The sequence below is a fragment of the Linepithema humile genome, chromosome 8, assembly GCF_040581485.1.
Source record: "Linepithema humile isolate Giens D197 chromosome 8, Lhum_UNIL_v1.0, whole genome shotgun sequence".
In the NCBI taxonomy this organism is placed as follows: Eukaryota; Metazoa; Arthropoda; class Insecta; order Hymenoptera; family Formicidae; genus Linepithema; species Linepithema humile.
In genome coordinates, this window is record NC_090135.1 from 11,230,112 (window position 1) to 11,244,852 (window position 14,741).

Sequence of the window (14,741 nt, forward strand, 5' to 3'; positions counted from 1 at the left end):
GCGATAATAGAACGCCTGTTAGAAACAACTTGCGAGCACTTTTCGAGCGATATAACACGGAAAATTTTGACATTTCTAGAACACTTTGTAACAAGAATGGACGCCGCAATTCGCCGCTACATTTCATTGGTTCTAAATTTCAAGTTGAAAAGTTAAATGCATGCAATTGAAACTTTAGTGGAGCATTAAGAGCACGAAATATAAAACTTGCGTCTTAAAAGGACTCGCAAGAGCTGAAATAAAAAAGTTAAAATAATAATAATAATAATTTTATTTTCAATATAAAAATGAATAGCTCGCAAGCCTTTTTTTTTTTAAAAGCTCGAGAAATATTAAAACTAATTTCTGCACTCAGAAATAGCAGTCGCAGAAATGGACGCTTCTATCACTGTTCTTTCCACTTTTCAAAGACCCGCGTAACTCGTTGTAAAGTCCCGCAAATCATGACATAATCGATCTCTTATGTCAGAAGTAAAGAATTAATGCAGTGATTCGCAACTTCTCTTTCCGCCAAGACGGGACTTTAGTCAGAAATATCGCGGATCGTATTTACATTACGTTCTTAAAATATGCAAGATATGTTTCATAATATTTTTCTTGATATTCCAAAATATCTTCAGAGTTTACGAAGCATTCCATTCGGCGGAAATTCATCGAATGTTCCGTTAAATGAGCGTTGCATAAGTACGGTCGCTTCTCTCCACCTCCGGATCGAAGTCTTCAACTACACAGCTACTGAAATAATTATTAGCGAGCGTTATTTATAAACCTTGCAAATATCAAGGAGTGGTAACACAAAGCTATACACGTGACCGTATCGACGAGTCTTTTTACGCCGCTTTAACCCTTGGATGCATATCGTTTTTTTCACGTCATATTGCATAAGTGGAATCGATCTGATCCCATCAGCGGCAACAAAACAAATGTCAACTTCTTCGAGACATTTTTCTTGGTCATATCGACTTTCTGAGAGGCAAGATATTTTTCTTTGACGTATGATTGTGTGATTTGTACATATGGTTTAAAATTATAATCTTGTAAGTTTCTCTTTAAATGACACGTATCTATAGCGAAAATACGCGGAGCCTCGCAATGTACAATATGTAATTGTGAAATGTATACTCTAATCCCAGCGGAGCATTAATCATCCTTCGAGATAAACTATCCTCAAGATCTTAAAAGGGTTAATTGACCGTGACATTACGTATAGCTAATGTCACAGCTAACGAGTTGTGCGATTAATGCTATGATATAATATCTGCGACAAGAAGCAGAAATTTATATGTTAAAAATTTTTTTTTTCTTAATATAAAATATTTACAGTTTGTACATTTCTGATGATACAACATAACAATATTTTCGGCTTTTATTTCTCAATTAATGCAAGTAGATTAACTTTTATCAGTATGGATAAATTATTGAATATAGAATTGATAGAAGATCTAAATTTTTATGAGAAAAAAAATCGCGGAAAAATTATAAAAATTGTATAAGTGTTATTTAATTGTCTAGGACATAATATGATACTTTATAAAAACTGCAAATATATTAAGAAAGTTTTAATACTTTCGAACATCGACACGATCCTAGATTTTAGCCACTGATGATGGATTGGCGCCGATGTTGTGGTTCAACTGACAATGATGATTCGCTCTGTTACAGTTGAAGAACGCCGCGGCAAACGTGTTGCGGGAAACGTGGCTGATTTACAAGCACACACGCCTGGTTAAGCGCGTCAATCCGGGACGTGTGCGGACCCATCAGCGGAAATTCCTATTGGCTATATACGCGTAAGTCAAGAGATATCATGCGGGGCGTCGTAATGGACTAGCACGCAAATGCACTCCATCTCACAACTTCCTCCAAATTTCAGACTCAGAAAGGTGAAAATGGATCAGCGTAAATTGATGGACAACGCCAATACTATAACGGACATGGCCAAGGTGAGGATCAAGTGCTAACGAAGGAAACCGCTTGCAAAGCTCGACGGAATATTGCAGCGGCGGACGGGGTTCGAAATCGAAAATTGAACGGGGTTACAATTGAAAGCTGTTTTTGCCGTCTGGACAATAGTTATTTTGCAAATTAATATTTTCTTTTATTATTTTCTTTATCGCAAAGAATTCAATTCTGTAAGATCGATGACATTTTTATCATTGCAATTAAGTTTTTTATTGTAAAAAATTAACTATATCTTTCCAACGATATTCTTTTTTACATCATCGCGAGATTTATGATGATAAGACAATAGTGCGGTCAAAAATTCGCAAGATTTGACTTAAAAGAAAAGAAATCTTTTTTCGAGATGTACACTTTTCTTAGATTTCTTAGATCCAAGTTCATATTATCGTTAACACCGCGCTAACGTATTGTTCGATCTACTTTACAGACGCAGAACACCGTCTACGAAATCGTCTCGGACATGAACACGCGGCAGGACGCGGTGGAGGAGCGTCTAGCTAGTCTGGAGGAGCGCGTGGCCGGCCTGGGGGAGAAGATGACCTCGCTGCAGGGTCAGCTAGATCTGCTGCCCGAGGAGATAGTCCGCTGCCTGGCGCAGCAGTCGGAGCGGGCGGACCAGCGTCGTAACTTCCTCCATCCGGACACCGCGGCTCTAGTGGTGGCTTCCGGCGGCGGCGGCGGCGGCGGTGGTGCGATCGCGTCAGGCACGAGCCTGGGCGTTTCCGGCGGCGGCGCGTCCACCGCACATCATCCGCTCGCCAGCCTCTCCAACTCGCCCCTTCTGCCGCATTCGCGCAGCGTGCCCAGCGCGCCCAGCACCATGTCCTTGCACCCGTGGCCGGTCAGTCCGGTTCTACCGCCCGTCTCCAGCCGTACGCCGCACCTGGTGCCGGAGACCGGCAGGCATCACGGCCTCAGTCACTCCGCGTCGGTGACCGCGACAACCTCGCAATCGGCCACCAGGCTCACCTCGCAAGCCGGCATGGGCGGGCTGGGCAACAGCCAAGGCTCGGACACGTCGGCGCACAGCTGAGTCTCGTCTTTGCAGCCGCAGCACTCGTATTAAGGCACCATCCCGAGGCGCCGGTTTCCGCGTGATCGCCGACAGACATATTTATTAGTCGATATAGTACTGCCGAGATAATAACTGCACTATACGGTCCTCTCTGGTCGGCCGAAAGTTTGTCCCTCGCACAAACAAGTGCGAGAACTCCCGTCCGCGGCGGTTTGCTCCCTTGCGTCATTCGGCAGTAATGGCTCATACAGATCTTGCAGATAATGTTGCAAGATTTTCTGCAGTATTGGAGAACGATTTTTATCTAATTGTCACAATGCAGTAATTTGCATGGAGAATTCCTATTAAAAAAAAAAAAAATGCGATTTCAACTGCAGGATTGCTTTTGATTTGAAATTTGTCGTTTCGAAAAGTCACTAATTACGCTAAATACACACGGCGTCATTGATGCTACTTCCGATGAGGCATTTCTAGGTCGCAAACACATCGTCTGGATATTCACATATAATTATGTGTATAAAAGAATTTAGAACTCGTTAGTTGTTTTTGATGAATTGAAAGCAAAAGCTAGAAATGTAAGGCGTTACAGACGCCAAGCGCACGTCAAATTTGTAAATTATTTCGTTTGGCGTATACAAATTTTCTCACCGCCGCTGCACGCAGCTTTCTGGCGATTGGCAATCAAATCCAGAGCAAAATGGTTGAAGTCGAAATATTAATCGTCGGATGAACGCGAGGGAGGACAACGCTCTGAATGAGAGTTCTGCGGCGACAAGATTGATCAGACACGGCCGTCTGTTTATCGCGCGAAACTCGTCCGAAGATGGGTCTTCTTGCGTCCCGCGCGTACTTTCGAGTCTCTCCTTATAAAGCTAGCGAAAGCTTTCAGCAAAATCCAGTTTACTCAACTGGCAAGCGAAATGTAAAATCGAGAAATCGAACTGCCTGTCCGGACGCCACCGTATGCATGTTTCCAACATAGTTGCCGTAGGTCAGACGACGTTCCTTTCTCCGTGCGAAATTCCACAGATAGCTAATCTCGTTTTTCGCAAAAAAAAAAAAAAAAAGAAGTCACGACCGCTCGTTTCCATTCGTTTCCATCATCTACTTCTGCCGACTGCTCGATCGCTTCCAGTTCTCAACTCTTCGATCGCCAGTTTTTGAGAAAAACGTATGCTATTAAGACGTCGAAGTTTTTTCACAAGCGTACAGCAGAATTAGAATTCTGATTAATCTACCGTAAAAAAGAAAAAAAGAAAAAAAGAAAAAAAAGAAAAATCTGCACAATTAAGCACGAGCAATCGGATCGATCGATCGATCCTCAGACGAGAACGAGAAGGAGAGAAACTCTCAAGGTACGCGCGGCTTCTTCCACTAGCTGCGCGCTGCTCCCCTGCCCAACTTGCGTGCCTGAATAACTGTTTTCTTAATAATTAAATGTACATTCGACACACAGATACACACACATACAGATACACACACATACATACACACACACACAGAAACTCCACCTTGTATCTCTGTATACCTCGTGAAAAGCGCGGACGGGCATAAAGTGTGTGTACAGGAAGCGCGTGTGCGGACGAGGACTAGCCGGGAGGCGAAACAACGCTGGCTCTTAAAGCCCGCGCGTAATTACGCTAAACCGTCCCTTTCTCCCCCTCCCCCGCCCTCCCCTCCCCTGAATAGCGCAAAGGCGCTTTAAAGGGCTATTGTGCGCGCACCTCTCACAATTTCGATCCACAGACGCGGCCGATTGCCGACCTTCTCAACTCGAGATAACGCTCTGTAAAGGACGCTTCGTGTATCCGTTTTAACGAGCAGCTAAAGTGCCACGTGCGCAGCTTCACGATTTCCAATCGAGCCGGGGAATGTACCCTTGTCAAACTCACGCCTGATTCACTTTGAAACAAAAGTTACGCGACTGTCGCGGCGTCAGTCAGCCCGCGCGGACAAAAGATAACGGGAAAGATGTAAGAGGTGGGGTCAAAGTTATTCAATGTCGAAAATGCAAATGCCAATATATTCGATCCGAATTAACTCGCGTCTCGCACGTACATTCCTCTTCTCTCTATCATTTCTCCGCTGATAATATATATCCCTTCCGGCCTACACACCGGCGAACTACTCGGGGGTTGACGTACGCTAGTCACTTGTGTACTTACACGCGTTTGAACGCTGAGGGGAAGAATTGTTCCTGTTGAGACGGCGCCTGAAGACGCGCTTTAAGGGCCGGCGCGGACCCGACCGGGGGTGTCCAGGAAACGAATAGAGAGAGAATGCAAAGTGATCTTATTCGCTTTAACGTCCGTAGGTATAGGTTACATAGGATACTATATTGTTAGTGTATACTTGTACATGGCGCATGGGTACAAAAAGCTGCTACGTTTCCGCTGAGGAAAAGCGGGTGGAGTGGGAAAGTGGGGGAGGGAAGTGGAGTGAAGATTTTTTTTTTTCACATCGGAAGGCGTGACCGCGCGCGAGGATGTGGCGCGGCGCGCGCACGGGAAGAGGGGGAGGGAGCTTAATTAAATGGATCGACCAGACAATGGGAAACTAATTATTTGCTAACGACTTCCCGTTCGGAGGCGCTCACCAAGTTTTTCTGTTCACCATCGTTCACCTGATTATCGATCGCCATTTAAATGTCTTAATTACGTTCTGTATATACGGAAGTGAATACGGATTTCGTTTAGCGAGACTATAGTCGTTTCTTTTTCTTTTAACTTTCTCTTTGATCGGAAGCGATTGGTATAATTCGAAACCTCCGAGTGTTTGGCGAACGGAGAAACCTGGTTGGCGCGCCGAAGAGTGCAGGAGCGTTCCGAAAAGAATCGAACACGAATTTATGTTTACAATCGACTTTGCATCTGAGGAAATTTGCATTTGCCACACGGTGTAACTCGATTCTTTTCGGGGCGCAATGCACACTCGCTGTAATTCGCAGCCACAACGCAGCGCGCGTCTGTATTAATTTTTTTCCGACGCGAATATTTGTCCCGAAGATGTTCAGATCTCGACGCATCGGCACGATGGTGCTTGTTAGCGCAACCATAACCGCACGCGATTACCGAGACTTCTATCGAGGCTTCGCAAGGCGAGCTCGAGCGGTTCTCATCCCTTCGACATTACACAACGTGTTCGCCTTCAGTTAATTTAGAATTATTCTCTGTGAAAAAAGAATTAAACTAAAAGGAAAATGAGCACTCGTTGAATTGGCAAATTGAGGCTCATTCTACGTAAACTGGAATTAATTTCAAAATTGGATCTTCAAAGGAAAATTAAAAAATTGTTTATCTTTATTTTTCTCTTTTATGAAAAAGAACTTGATCTTATTAAAATCTGATTTTCACTTTGTCTTTGCCTTATTTAATACTATACATTTACTTTAGTGTTTTAATTTCAATTGAAAAATTTAGATGATATTTATCGATTATTCTTAATTGATTTCGCAGAAGGGAAAGATCGCTCGAGCCGTCTTCATGCTCGGGTTCACAAGAAAAAGCTCACTATAACGCGGATAAAGCTGGGACCTGGTTTGTCTTGTCCGTCATCGTTTCATTTCGAAAGCATGGTTTCGCGGCTAATCGCAATGCGAAACGGGACCAAAACAGACACAATTTTCACAACGTTCTCATTCTTACCTTTCTCGATCTTTCTCTCTCTCTCTTTCCCTTTTTCTCTTTTTTCCTTTCTTTATTTTTTCCCTCTTTTTTTTCTTACAATTGAATATATTTTTCATCTAGATAAAAAAAAAGATGAATAAGAACTAAAAAAAGTATTTCTTAATTAAGAATATTTTGCTATCTTTTAATAATGAAATTTACTAAAAAATAAAAGTAATTTCTTCGTTTGAGAATGAAAAATATTTGCGCTGACATAAAGATTTTTGCATTATTACGAAGAGGCATTGTATTCTGTATCCTCACATAGATTATTCGATAGTAATCCTTTTTAATAAAGGCAATTACGCGTTAACATAATGAAAGAATTCACATAGAAATTCTTCTTTCTTCCTGAAAAAGACTGTGCTAAACTTTTATTCATTTTACTTTTACTATGTTTCTATTTAATTATGTCTTTCGTCTACATAACACTTTTTTGTCATAAGATTATTATTCAAAGACATCGAATAATTTATTTGAAGATACAAATGAAAAGTAAAGATTCAAAAGCTCTCTCGTTTGATTGATAGATTATCGTGAAATAAAAAAAGAAAATCATTTACTATGACAAAATAAACTTCTATTCGAAGTTCAAATAAAAGGATTATCTTGCGCACGTGGAAATAACTTTTATTTATTCAACTTTTTATCTGAATAAAATTCTCAGTTGAATAATCTTCAATTCTGCTTTCTTCCTCTGTTTTCCTTCAATTTATCCGCCTAACCTATTTCTCACCGTTTCCCTTTTTCTTCATTTCTTTTCTTGTTTTCTATCCTCTATCTTTCACCCCTCTCCCCTGTTTAAGAAGCATTCCTCTTTCGCACGCGACTCAAACGCACTGGACATGACAACTCCACGATATTTTTATATAGATTTCTTAAAAGTGCATTATGGTGCCAGGAAGACCACGCCAAGTATAAAAACGTTAAAGTAAAAAACAGTCTCAATATATTGGATTCTTTTAGGTGATATAGACACCGACTTTATAATATTGTTAGTACGTAATGACGTGGATACGTAGATGATTACCGAACTCTTCGACATAGCGAAGTTACATGATATCGTGATGAAGGCAGTGAAGAAGAGAGAAAAAAACATTGCAACGGAAAGAAGTGTCGCGAACCGCACTTAGAGTGCACACAATATGATATTGACGATAGATTGATTTCTTCTCACACAATAGACAACACATATATACTCAAACACACACACACACACACATACACAAAGTACAACGCGCGCATATACATTAGATATATATTGGGTTATTACGCAAAGCCTGCATCAAACTTCAGTGTACGCGTAATAAATTTCGAATTTTCCTTCCAGATATAATTACGAAGTAATTAAATTTGAAATTGATTATATTTAGAATTCAATAAAGTGTAGTGATTACTATCGTATGCTGTGGTTGAAATAACAACTACATGTCTGTATAGAGTTGCGATCGTTGATATTTTTTATCTATTTGCAATTCGGAAGCTTCTTAATTAATTAAATTGTTAATTAAAGTGTTTTTATGTTTTTTTTTATGTGCATATAGTTTTAATGATGCGTAAGACACTTTTATATTAATAATTTATACACTGATGAAGGCCTTATCTAGGCAGAAACGTTTCTGATTACAAGCTTAAATTTCAAAATATATGTACGGACAACCAACATTGGCTCATTTGCGCTTTATTTTTTTATGTGATATTTATCGTAAGATTCTTGATATTATAATTTTGTCTTAATTAATTCTTTCAAATCTTATACAGAGTAATTTTATTTTCTAATTTTAGAAAAGATAAAGTTAACTGCAAGATTCGACGAAGCACGCTCTTGAAATTTGATGCAAATTGATGGAATACCTGATATGATATCTTCGATTCTATTAATTTCTTCTGAACATTGAAAATCTGAATGAATATTCGTCGTATTAAATTTTTCTTGAATCTCGAAAGTAAGAACCTATAAAATTTTAAATTTTACATTAGTAAAGTAACTAAAAGTGGACCTCCACAGTTTTTAACTCTTAGAACCCATCGATTCTTTGAACTCTTTGAGAAACTTGGATCATTGAAACTTCAGATTTATGAAACTTCCAATTTTCGAAATTATGTGGCTGTAAAATTTTCAGAGAAAGAAAAATCACTTGTAAAACTATACTTTCTTCAAACACGAGGTTCTCAAATACTTAAAAAATTCTGATATTTTTCTTTCAAAAATATAAATCTAAAAATATTTAATCTCAGAATCTACAAACTATCAACTTCTTGAAGATTCTTAAGACACAAAGTTTCCAAATTTTAAGTGTGCACAAAGCGTAAGACACGAAACGGTTCCTCCTTTCTTTCCACGCGTTGTGATTTAACAATTTATTAATCGGAATCGAGAACGATCGATGATTCTCGAACGCGAACGTGAACTGTATTAAAGGTTTAAGGGCCAAACGGAACGCGCGCGCGATATTTCGCGGAAGAAGAGATCGGGGCGAAATAAAACCGAAAGTGTCGAAGATCGCGGGCGGTGATCGAATTTAAACTCTTTACACGCAAGTTAACTCTAACAGTAAAAATAAATGAGACGAAAAGCAGAAAAAAAAGTTAAGCGCAGCCTTGGGCGAATTTATATGAGCATTACGGTTATTACTATCTATATTCGTTTATGATTGTTATTGTTATGATTATTACGTATTGTCGTCACGACGATGAATAACGGTAGCGTTTAAACGGTTTTAACTCTCAGACACTTTACAGAGATCTTATACCAATATTATATATAGCGGGCTGTCGCCGTCTAACTTACGTAAAATGACCAACAACTATTAAAGTAACGTATTACCTATTAATCTATAGGGTGACCTAGCGACCATGTGTTAAGGAGACGTTATTTTTAACGAGCCCTTTTTCCTCTCTCTCTCTCTCTCTCTCTCTCTCTCTCTCTCTCTCTCTCTCTCTCTCTATCTCTCTATCTCTCTATTTCTATCTCTATCTCTCTCTCTAATTTGAGAGCATTGGAAAAACTCACATAAGACGCAGCGTAACATACATTGTTCAACACTGTTGTTATACTCGTGCTGTTAATATCAAATCGTCATCTTCATCGCTTCACTTTATCCCGAAAACTTCATTCGTCGTTCATTTTATTCGCTTAATTTATCGCCTGATGATATCGCCGATTTTTAAGTATGGAAATCTAGAATTCTGGAAATGGCTTGTTAAATATATTTATATTTTTGAAACTGTTCAAACCTGTTTGCACTTTGCATCCTTGAAATCTCCATGGAATTTTGGATTTTCGAGAACTCGAGTATAATTTTTCATTTAATTTCGAAACTTTTTTTAACACTTAATTTCAGCAAAGTCTTTAGCTCTCTGCAGTTTCGAGTTCTGAAGATCTCGAAAGCTCCGCGCCCTTCGAAATTATCGGCTTATCGAAGCGTGACATTTCGGAATCGTAAGGCCTGAGAGAAATCTTGAGACCTCGGAACCGTCGTCATCCTCATCAAATATTACACGAATGTGAACACACATTTTCGAACGCGTGCAGAATGTATTACGTGATTCTCTGTAATTCTCTCCATTAAAGTTCAATATTCCCGTCACATAGGCATGTTACAGTTCGTCCGCATTATAATCTCTGCCATTAAATATTCAATATCGCTGAATGCGTTATATTCTACTACGATCTTAGTATTGTTTTTACGATATACAGCCGTACGGATAATTTCTTATTTTCATCAAGCGCACGGCGCTGTACTATTGCGTAATAGTATTCACGATCTTGGAACAAAACGGACTACTATTAACGAATAGAGAAAGTTTCCTCCCTACAGGTTTAGGGCAATAGGTCTATATATATATAACATGCATATACCCAAAACCCATATACATATATTCTAACTCAGCTATTATGATATCGTGTAAGTTGTTACTACTAATTAGTCTCGTTTACAACGGCGGACATAGGGCAAGGCACAAATTAGTATACATAATTGCGTATACATATATAAATATAAATATATATATATATATACATAAATATATACAGATCAAGTAAAGTATAAAAGATACGTATTAAGTAAACTGAAACACACATTCATTAGAAAGAATGAAGGCGCACCGTTAAAGGCATGCGAGTGCATCATCGCGGTAGAAAACTCGTAGGGCTAAAGTGGTTTTGATACTATACGAAGCACCGAGAACGAACTTTTCTTACGACGAGACTTAACGATATTTTTTTAGATTCCGCTAAATGAATCGACTATGTTAAATCACGCGCACGCCAATCGCGGCGAACATGAATCTTCGCGGCACGTTGATCGGTTAACGCGTTCCTATTAACGACTCACAAGCCGATCTCCCACCTCCCGCTGATCGATACCTGATGAACGTACGCGGACTATACGCCTGTCGAGAAACCCTGCGGATCTTTGAAACCCAATATCCTTGAAATTACAGATCCTACAAGCTACAATTATTTCGGATTTCGGAAATGTTTCATCCGTAGAATTTCGGACTTAGGAAACTTGAATCTCCAGAGAAATATTTCACGAATCTTCAATTTTTGAAACTTTAGTGAATCGAAATTTTAAAAGAATATATACGTAGAAGTAAAATAATGATCTAAAAACAACTTCGAGCGTTTCACTAAGTTTGATATATATATCTGAGATTTATTATAATGACGTTGGAAAAAATGCGAATAAAAGATACTGTCTACCGATTTTAGAGGAAATACATCGTCTGGTTTCCCTTTTCATGTAATCTTAAAAATGCGTCGTTAAAAATCTTCTTCCTCATCTAAACGAGCGAGCTTGCATTTTACGAGCAAAAGTGAAAAGGACTTTTTTTTTTTAAAAGATTTGATTTTTTAAATGTCCCTTTATTTTTTGTCCCAAGCACTTTGCTTAGTACATTTTTGCGTGCCAGCAAGAAAAATTATGAGCGACGAAAAAAGGCAAAGGATAAAAAAAAATTATCATTATTGCAATCCTCACAATTCCTTGGAGAAAATCAAGTTGCTGCCCCTATAATTGTTACTAAACGATTTTAAACGTTTTTTTATTTAATTATTTTTAACAAACGGTAATAAGAAATAATAATGGCTGAAGAGAAAAGTCTATATAGATAAATTTGTTATTTTATTTTTGTAGGAAGCTTTAAAATGGACGATTACAATTCTGTAATTGATATGGTTATAACTGAGATCGATCCTTTCTACGGTATATTTTTTGTCTAAACGCTCCTTTTTTCGATTACCGCCTCGATTGTTTTCACGGTTGTTATAATTTTCATAAACATATTTCCTAAAATGTATTCGGGGCACATTCATTTCCCGATCACATAGAGTTATTCCTGCTCACGGTTCGCTTATACGCAAATGATGTATCGCAATAAAACGATTCTCAGATTCCGATCGGATCCTTTATCAAGTTTGTAATTCGCACTGTAATCGATACTTCGAAACCCAGGCGATGTGCAAAGTGATTGCCTATAGGGACGTGGGGGATCCTTCCGAGACTCCTTCTACGCTGCATCTTCTGTGTCATCCCTTCGACATTGAGGCTAAATGCCCGCGTTCGCGAAGAAGTAACACAAAGGGTGTCGTGTTAATACTTTATATCGTTGTTCAAGAATTGTGTAAGCTTTATGCGGTTCGACGATTGTTCTCATAGTTATAATTATATAATTACATTTGTATCACGTATGCAGGATATGTTCTGTTTCGTCTACGAGTTCTTGGACCAATTTTTTTCTTATGAAATTTTTCTACGTTAAATATGCTTGTGAGTAATCTTGAAATTTTTAATTTATCTCAAAATAAAGTTCGATCAAAGCGAGATGAAATTTGAGTACTTGTGTTCGCACTTATAAAGTTTAATTTCCGAAAATCCCAAACATTTTCAATCGCTTGTGATTTAAAACCTATTTTGTTAAAGAGAAAACGATTTTAAATTGATTCAAAAATTCGTAGAAAAAAATTTCTCTGTAAATTTAGCATATTTTATCTTTATTGAGAATTTTTTAAACAAAAATATATATGATTGCAAGTATCACAGAGATAAGGTTTTTTGATTTGAAAAATTTAAAATCTTACAAATTTAACTCTGCAAGAAACTCAAGAATTTTTTGGATTCTTAAAAGACAGTTTCTTTTACAAGATATTCACGAAATCTGTTATTGTCAAAATCGTAGTATCTTATAATTTAGAATCTCGAATTGCAGTTAATTTAAATAAATATTTAGAGCTCAATTCTTTGTTGAACTATTAAAATTATGCATTCTTCTGATTTTGAGTTTTGAATAGAATATTTAGTGTGTAATTTAAGAACTTGTGAGCTTTGAATCCTTAATTTTAAAACTTTGGAATTTTTTTAATCTTTCCAATATTTAAATCTTTATAATTTAATTATATATAATTAATATGTAATAAATCAATATATAATTATAACTATGCCACTTTGTGATGAGAGATGAAACAATATCGATTTTGGAGAAAGAGTAGGGCATTTCTGTGATTCTTAAACTTGAACAATGTAATGATATCGAGGTTCTCATTTTTAACAAAAATTCACGCGGATGATAGCGCTCGTCCTGCGTCAGGATCCTGAATATTACTGAAATCCTGGCGAAAAGTTTATTTTTCATCACTAGCCATGCGAGCTTGTGCCAATCTTTTCGCGAGACTTAACTCTTTGAATACTAAACAGAAAACAATTCTTGTTTATATCAAAATATATATATTGTATAATCACGCAAATTAAAAAAAAATACTAACTGCGTTCGATCAATTCAATACTTTGCATTGACTATTGTATTTGCATTTCTTTACTTTGATAGATTGAATATCACTATTTTATCTTTTATCAATTGCGCGATCTTTTTCAAAGCTCGATTATTAACATATAAAACTAATTATGTGCATTTTCGCATATAAGTCTCTCTCGCGCGTAAATTAAATGTAAATTATACATGCATGTGGCACATTTGTAATGACAATCTGTGTTATAAAAATTTTTAAAGTATTTCAAGGGTGAAGTCGACTCACTATTAATTATTATTGGCGTCAACAGTGAGACGCGTTATTATAATCACGTTTAAGACGAAGGAGGAAAGTTGCTATCGTCCGCGTCGCTTTAATCTAAAGGAACAAATCCCACGCAACGAATCTTGAAAGTAGTCAATATCTAATCAATTCTGAGGATAGGATCAACTTAGGGGATAATAAAATGGAAGGGAAAAGAAGAAGGGATGCATAACCCCAATAAATTTGTATGCGAGAGAAACGTTTCGACGGGGAATGATAAGTATCTTCCATTATTAGACTCCAATATCAGCGGTGGAGAGCGTTGCGACAAGTTTGCCATAGTTGCGGGATATTGCGATTATTGCGAAGTGTGTATATACGTCACGTGTATTAATTATAATAGTGGCGACAGAAACGTAGCACATATTTTTAAATGGAGAAAAAAATATACGAACGCCATGGCACTAAGCGACCGATTAAATTGCGATCTTGCGTTAAAAATAGGGCCCCGGTCGATACTCTTTAAAAAAAAAAAACTAGCGTAATCACGAAGCTGATCGATCACTATTAAACGAGAGACGGAACGCGCGTATGTAATGTATTACGATGTTTATGAACCAACGCGTTTTCATGCCGAGAACAAATAAATTTGCAAGTCGGAAGGATGTGTTTTGGATCTTCTCATTCCTTATAATTAATCCTCCAAGCATTTATAATTAGTTCATTATAATGATTGCTTGTGAAATCAAGAAAATTTTTATAAATTTATCTTCTAGAAAATCGAAATATATATACATTCTGTTGCCCGCTAATTTGTTTATAAATTTTAAATGACTTAGTAATTAGTTTTATTTTATAAACTTTGTGTGTGTTCCTTGGACAATAAATTATAAAACGATTGCATGTATTCTACGATCAAATATTTATTTAATTAAATTAACTTATTAATCTCAATCAAGTATAAAGTAAAATATCTGACACGGTAGAAAATAAAGATGAAAATATTAAATCAAAAGTGGAAAAAAAAATTATGAAATACACAAGTAGAACAAAAAAAAAAAAAGGTAAAGTCGAAAAAAGACAA

General features: G+C 37.4%; 1 protein-coding gene across 6 annotated transcripts in view; it reads left to right on the forward strand.

Annotated features, from left to right (window-relative positions):
* The window catches only part of SK (small conductance calcium-activated potassium channel), a 156,285-nt gene extending 141,963 nt beyond the window's left edge, over window positions 1-14,322 (forward strand). For all 6 annotated transcript variants that reach the window (XM_012369729.2, XM_067360474.1, XM_067360473.1 and 3 more), the window contains 3 exons: window positions 1,663-1,790; window positions 1,874-1,943; window positions 2,390-14,322. In XM_012369729.2, coding sequence (XP_012225152.1) covers window positions 1,663-1,790; window positions 1,874-1,943; window positions 2,390-2,995 — 804 coding nt within the window. In that variant the 3' untranslated portion in view covers window positions 2,996-14,322. The remainder of the gene's footprint in view (window positions 1-1,662; window positions 1,791-1,873; window positions 1,944-2,389) is intronic.
* The last annotated feature ends 419 nt before the right edge of the window (window positions 14,323-14,741 follow it).